At 46.0% G+C, this 7364-nt stretch overlaps 1 protein-coding gene across 1 annotated transcript; it reads right to left on the bottom strand.

The window, feature by feature from the left end:
* Positions 1-3198: 3198 nt before the first annotated feature.
* On the bottom strand, positions 3199-4317 carry LOC124646526 (heavy metal-associated isoprenylated plant protein 39-like). The gene is made up of 3 exons (XM_047186629.1): positions 4047-4317; positions 3743-3818; positions 3199-3617 (listed from the first exon to the last, which is right to left on the bottom strand). The coding sequence occupies exons 1-3, from the start codon at positions 4062-4064 to the stop codon at positions 3199-3201; spliced, it is 513 nt and encodes a 170-aa protein (XP_047042585.1). The 5' UTR covers positions 4065-4317.
* Positions 4318-7364: the final 3047 nt, after the last annotated feature.

Here is a 7364-nt window from a genome sequence, read left to right on the forward strand (position 1 = left end):
AAAGTCCCGTTAAAAAATAATTTGTATTTTGAATAATATAAAAAAGACAAATTTCTGAGAGTTAATGGAGGTAAATTAGTATTACAATAGTGTATCCTTTTGTCAGAAATTTGTTTTTTTTTGTATTTCCCAAAATTTAAAGTATTTTTTACTGGGACTTTTTTGCATACATTTCTCATGAACATATCTATCTACATATTTAAAGCCATAATTTTTGAAAACATAAAAGAGTGAGATTTTGAAATTTTCAAAAAACTGAAAGTGGAGGGAGCACTGACAGCCATGTGCACCAAATTCCTGTCCTACAAAATCTCACTATAAAAGTTTATATTATAGAGTACTCCCTCCATTATTTGATTGTAAAGCCAAAGGAGCAGCTCGTTAGGAACAAGAAAGCCCATAATGCATCGGGGAGAGAGAGGATAATTAAGAGGAAGGCCTTATAAATTCTAACAGTTTTAAAATTTTCAAAAGCTTTATACTCCCTCCGTCCTTGTTGAAATGTAGTTTCATATTTAGTGTCATATATATATTGATATTCTTTCTAATAAATTTGGTCAACACTTTAATTATTTTGACTTAGAACAAGAGTTAGAAGACTTATTTAAGGACTGAGAAAGTTATCCCTAATGAAGGGTGTACACAACAATGACAAAAATGCATATGTGAGCATAGTGAATAGTACAAAATTTATCAGATATTGTTATCTTTGTGTAGTTTAGAATACAAAACATTTCATGGTGAGATTTTTGCGCACTTTTAATGTATATCATTGACTACCTTCAGATTCTTTTATTTTTTAATGAAACTGCGAAATATGAATTTTTGAAATTTCAAATAAAAGGATTTTTTTAGGGCTAAATAAAAAAGGCAAAAGAACTCTTTTGAGCTTGCTTGGCGCAATATACTTTGCCCGGCTAAAAAGGCTTTCTTGAAGAAACAAAAGAAGTCACGGGAAGAGCCCGTGAATGAGCAGATACTGGTGTAATTTGGGCAGTGACATACTTTCTAGTAATACAGGCCGAAGTCACGGGTTCTTTCGGTGGAAGAGTTCGTGCACGGCCCACAGAGCCAACTTGTAACTCCTCTGAACCCCCTACACAAAAAAAAACTACAGCATTTACAAGTTGGGGAACCGAACCAAACTGATGCAGTTCAGGCACTACGGAAAATCGCATGAAAACTTAAGATTAGACGCGAGAATAATTTCACCAGGACTGGCAACTCATGACCCTATAAACCTTACGAGGAAAGAAGACCGAGTTCGTCTCATGCACGGCCTTCATGGAATGCACTGTTGTAAACAAACAGGATTGTTCAGTCAAACAGATGCTGAGTTGGAGACATCCCAACAGAAGATAAGATATCTCAGTGGCATTCCAGTAGTCATGCGCAGTAATCATTCGCGGCTATGGTTGTTAGAGTTCGGATTCGGAAACCCTGGCATTGCTAGTCCTAGGATCCAACAGACAGCAACAGTTTTTGCGCATATGCTCTTCCTCAATTTGCTTCAGATAATTTCGCTGATCAGCATTTAGCTCTGCATTGCGCTTACTTGCATACAGAGGATTCAAGGCCTGAAACGTCGTGGTCATCTGACTCACCGGCGCACAAAACTTCCAGGCAAGAAGACAAACGGCTGTGATCAAAACATTCCTCATGGCCCTCATTGCCACGCCTGCGCTCTATTCCGTGGATGTAATTGTCTGAAGAAGATTTGTCCTGGCAAATGATATTATGATAATCACTCTGGTGTTTCCAAGTTGCGTGCTATAAAACTTCCCCCTGTTCTTCAGAGTTCAGACTTACATGTATCCATTCTCGAAAAAAAAAGTCAATCAGATGTATCTGGCCTGGTGCTTCCAGAACAGGTGATCTCATGGATTTGTGTCGCTTCCTTTGGAAAGAGGCAGTTAAGTCTGGATTTGGCTTGTTGCCGCAAGTCCCTGGTTTTTGCGGTTAAACTATGGTTATGATGGATAATTTTAAGTAAGGTCATTGTAATGGTACGTGGTAGTGTGCGTGACCAATGTGAATTTGGCTCGAAACGAGTGTGCTAAGTATGCAGCATTAGTTAGGTCACTGATGGTAGCCGAGTGCTGCTTGGGCGTGGCAAACTCTACTGAATTAATCCTTCCTTTTTCAGTTACCGGAACAATCCTGGACGAGAGATTATGCAGTGACGTTGTTTTCGACAAGTTGCAACTTGATACATTAAACTTAGGATGCTAGCCATGCTTATCCACGAGTGAGATCTGTCAATTATGTCGGCTTGGCAATTTGTTCCTCGTTGCATTCTTTTAAGATATCTTTGTTTTGTTTCTTTTGTCTTGATTACCAAAATACATTCTTGCTCTCATGTCATAGATGGAGAGATCAGTTAGAGCTTCTTTCTTTCTTCGTTGTCATGATGCGGCGTTTTAACATGCGAGTATCCACTTCTAAGACCTAACATGGCTAGCTCAGCTAAACAGCATTGACAGTCCCAAGTTATGTAGAGTATACACAGCTACAGTATTAATTGTGAACGAACCATTTGGCAGTTTGCTGCCGCAAACACCAAATCAGCGGATTCACACACATGCATGGCGCATATATTTTCTTAATATACTTGCTATATCTCAGTCAACTGAGATTTTCTTAAGTCTAAGTCACTTACAAAAATGTGCTTTGAGTTGCATTTTTCTGTTAAAAAAGTGCAATTGCACTTTTCTGACAGAAATGTGCAACTGAACCGAGTTGCACTTTTCTTTGAACTGTAGTTACACTTTTCTGAGTTGACTGAGACTTAAGAAAATCTCAGTCAACTGAGACATAGGCGCACGGTTTTGCTATTTCTCAGTCAACTGAGATTTTCTTAAGTCTAAGTCACTTACAAAAATGTGCTTGGAGTTGCACTTTTCTGTTAAAAAAGTGCAATTGCACTTTTCTGACAGAAATGTGCAACTGAATCCAGTTACACATTTCTTTGAACTGCAGTTGCACTTTTCTGAGTTGACTGAGACTTAAGAAAATCTCAGTCAACTGAGACATAGGTATACCCAAAACCAAATTGTAGTCACACGTCCTTAATTACAGTTATAACTGTACCAGGATAGTAGCAAAGTTTGTACACAAAAGACACACACTGCAGAAGAGCAAGCATCGTCTTCGTTTCGTACGTACTCACTCTGCATAGTTATCTCATGCAGCGCTTGCTTAGCAGATGGTGCAGGAGTTGGGGTTCTCCTCCATGCTCTGCACGACGTAGTGGTTGTTCATGTAGTACGGGTTGTGATAAGCGTAAGCTGATCGGTACTGGTTCATGAGCTCGGCAATGAGCTGCTGCTCCGTCGGCTTCTTCTCGCCGTCGTCCTTCTTGGCGTCGCCCTCCTTCTTGTCCCCCTCGCCTTCCTTCTTGGCTCCATCGCCGTCCTTCTTCGCGTCGGCGCCGCCGTCCTTCTTGCCGTCCTCCTCTTTCTTCTTCTCCCCGTCCTTCTCCGGCACCTTGGCCGGGCCGACCGAGTCGATGGACGCCGCCCACGCCTTGCGCAGCTTGCTCACCACGACCACCGGGTCCACCATGCCGACCACCGTCATCTTGCGGGTCGCCATGTCAACGGACAGCTCGTCGATGCCTGCACGCGGAACAGGAAGAAAACAACGATTCCTTCTAGTTTATCTCCCTCTTCCGATGTACTACAAGCATGCCGAGAAGAAAAAATCAAGCAGAGAAAAAAAAATGAACTGCTATAGTTCGTACCGACGAGCGCCGAAACGGCCTTCATGGCCTTCTGCTTATCCTTCTTGTCGTGCAATTCCAGCTTCACCACGATTTTCTGTACCAAAATTGAAGCTCCAGCAGGTCAGGATATGTGAAATTAAGCACATGTCCTGTACAGAGCAAAAACGAGAGCATACGAGGAAGTGAAAAAAGAAAGGAAATTGTTGTCCTGGATTCTAAAGCAAGATCCTAACTAAATCAAGACCATGGAAAGTCGACCAGCTTTGCATGCCCATGTACCGATGTACGTACGCAAGAATCAGAATAGAATCCTAGCACGAACCTTCGACATGTCCCCCATATACGAGCTGAGCACCAGACCAGTCGGCGGTTGCGCGGTGAAGAGAGTCCGGCGGGATGCGGCCGGCGGATCGGATTAACCGATAGGAAGGAATAATGGTGGCATTGAGGAGGTGTGCTGGATTAGAATGGCAGAAAAAGCAATGGTGGAGGGCCGGCTGAGATGCCTAGCAGAGAAGGAAGCTGTAAATAAAGGTTGTAGCGACTGTGAGCGCGCGAGCGTCACGTAACAGCAAGGGGGAGGGAATTGGCGGGTAAAGTGAAGCTCGTGAAGGCCAAATAATTGTTCTCTTCCTCCTTTTATAGGGTTTGTTCCTAAGACTACTCCTAGTCAGAGTAATTTAGTTAGTAACATAAAACTATATGGAATGCTAAGTTACTATCACATCACACATCCCAAGCAAAAATGACTTTATAAAGTAATAAATGTGATTCTCTGTTACAATTCAATACAGTAGTTAAGGGAGTGATGGGCCGATCTTGTATCCCTAACGGAGGGAGTATGGTGTCTAACAATTCTAAAAAGCTCATAGGCCTTATAATCCCTAACGGCGGAAGTAAGTAGCCCGTCGATTTAGGAGGAAATCTGCAGCTAAAAACCTTCCCATGCTGCCCTGCATGCATGGATAAACCTCTCCTTAATTTATGTCGGTACTCGCCCCTACCCAGAGTTCCCGTTTCTCGCTCTAGGCATCGCCCTCTCTCTCCATCCTCGGGAGTTCGTTATCTTGATGGAACCATGTTGGAATCCTGCCCAATTGCCCAGCAGGTCGTCCTGCACACCCGTGGCACCATGAGCAAGCACACCGTCCTCCTCCGTTGTGGACTGCAGCATGTGCGTCTGTCACCACCAGGCTAGGGAGGCCGCTCCGGTACTCCATCTCACCGAGCCATCCAACTGCAGCAACTGGAGGTCGATCGTGTCCTCGTCATCCGTGTTGGCTCGGCCGCCGACCTCTGATGGGAATATAGCCCACGGGGGCCATTACCAGAAGGCACTGGCGGAGATTAGTGTAAGTCGGGGAGGGGGGGCGCCGCCCCCCCAGCTTTTTGCAAAGTTCTGAAGAATTCTTTTAGGGAGTGCTTAGATGCAGAAAAATTAGCATTTCGCCCCTCCAAACATTGACATTTTATATTTCGCCCCACCCCTTGATTTTTGGTGAAGCTCCGCCACTGCCAGAAGGACTCACGTGGACGATTGGGCTAGTACGTTCATTCAACCCGTCTGGACCGACTCGATCGGGGGCAACACAGGCGACTGGAGCTGAAGGACACCCAGGAGAGTAGCAGTAGGGCCCGTTAGGCCCGCGAGTCGCCAACCGACTCGTTGTAACTCTTCTAAACCCTAACCATGGGTGCTCATATAAACCCACGACATGGAACCCTAGATAGGCGATTTCAACCCTCATACCACCTCGCGAGTTACCATTGCCAACTTGAAGGACCCTGTCGAGGGTACTCCTCGCCAATGCCCTCCGATAGGGGCTTAGGGTTGACGGAATCCTGTAAGCTGACACGAGACATCGGTTCACAGACAAGCGGGGAGAGCGATTTACCCGGAGTTCGGGGCCCTCGATGAGGTAAAACCCTTACGTCCCGCTCGTCTGTTCTTGATTATGATGATAATGGGTTACAATGGGGTGCCGAATAGTTCGGCTGAGATCTCGTCGAGATGGCTATTGCTAAGATGTCCTAGCTCTAAGCTTTCTCTGGCTAAGATGGCTAAGGTTGATTGTGTCCCTCGGCAGGCCCTCTCCTGGTCTTTATATAGGAGGCCAGGTCTCAAGGGTCCTAACCGAGTACGACTAGGTTTACAGTAGATTAGATCTAATCTTTCCTTGTTCGATCGTTTCCTTGCCTTGCCCGTCAAGGAACCTTCTGGTGCGCCGTCTTGGTGGCCCATCTCGCCTTCAGGTGTCTTCATGGGCCTCCAATTAGTCAATACAGGATAGGATAATGTGGATTACCCGAAGGGTAGTGCCCACGTCAGTAGCCCCCGAGTGTCTAGCCGAAGATAGTTCGGGTAGAGACTAAAGCATGTCTTCTCCTGATATTCTTTTCCTTCATTGTCCTTGTTCATCTTGAATCCGCTCTGTCTCCATTTTATCGGGTGCGCGTCGACGCTCCCGATGGGAGTAGCCCTCGAGTCTAGGTACGGATGCTCGCGATCCGTGCGTAGACTCAAGTTGTACCACTCGAATATTCTCCTCTGCCGATGTTTTCCACAGGTCTTCATAGGTCATCCGATATATTTTTGTTTATGCAAAGGATAATGAGTAACGTGCCCAACTCGTTGTTTGGTTAATCGCCGATGGCAAAACAACGTTACCCTACACGAATCAAGTCCCCGGGCATGATCCCGGAGTCCAAAAAATTTCTATCGGGTGCACGCCGCACTCCCGATGGGAGTAGCCCCCGAGTCTGGGTGCAAGTGCTTGTAACTGAATGCAGACTCAAACCTCCTTCCTTCGACTGTTCATTCTGTCAAGTCTTCATTTTATCGGGTGCGCGTCAGCGCTCCCGATGGGAGTAGCCCCCGAGTCTAGGTACGGATGTCTGCAGCCGGGCGTAGACTCAAGTCCTTCATCTGACAACTCTTCGAATGCTTCCAAATTATGACGTCATAACTGACGGTATTTGACTTGACGTGTAACTGCTGTGGGCCAATTGATGGGACTTGGCATGACGGGCCCACCCTAGTTCTACGCGGGCAGTTTTTAGGTCTTAACTAGTGCACGCGCGGCGATCGAGGCGTCTCCTCATTTTTCGCACGTCGTGGGAATAATGGGCCGCCGGTTCCACTCTTGCCACGTGTACAGTCAGATCTGCTCCTCTCCCCACGATGCTTTGTGGAGTTATGGCCACGTCTGTGCTCAAATTCCTTTGAGATAAATAGGGAGCCTCTTTTCTTTTTACCTTTTACCCCGTTCACTGCTCATCTTCTCCTTCAAGCCTCCTGCTCTTCCGCCTTCTCGTCAAAAGCTTCGTTCACCATGGGCAAAAAGAAGAGTGGCAGCACATCGGAGGCGGCCAAAGTTAGCCGCAACTGGAGCGCTTCTGCCATTACCAACCGTGACATCAGCAAACTCCGCGCCCTCGGCTTCATCTCCGCATCTGAGGATGACGTTCGTCTCCCAGGTCAGGTTTCTCGCCCGAATCCCCCAAAGGGCTTCACCGTCATGTTCGTCGCTTTTCTGTTCCGTGGCCTCTCTCTTCCAGCACACGAGTTCCTTCGCTCCCTTCTTTTCTTCTATGGGATTCAGCTCTGGCAGCTGACCCCAAATTCCATCCTCCACCTTTC

The sequence above is a fragment of the Lolium rigidum genome, chromosome 4 (assembly GCF_022539505.1).
Source record: "Lolium rigidum isolate FL_2022 chromosome 4, APGP_CSIRO_Lrig_0.1, whole genome shotgun sequence".
Taxonomy (NCBI): domain Eukaryota; kingdom Viridiplantae; phylum Streptophyta; class Magnoliopsida; order Poales; family Poaceae; genus Lolium; species Lolium rigidum.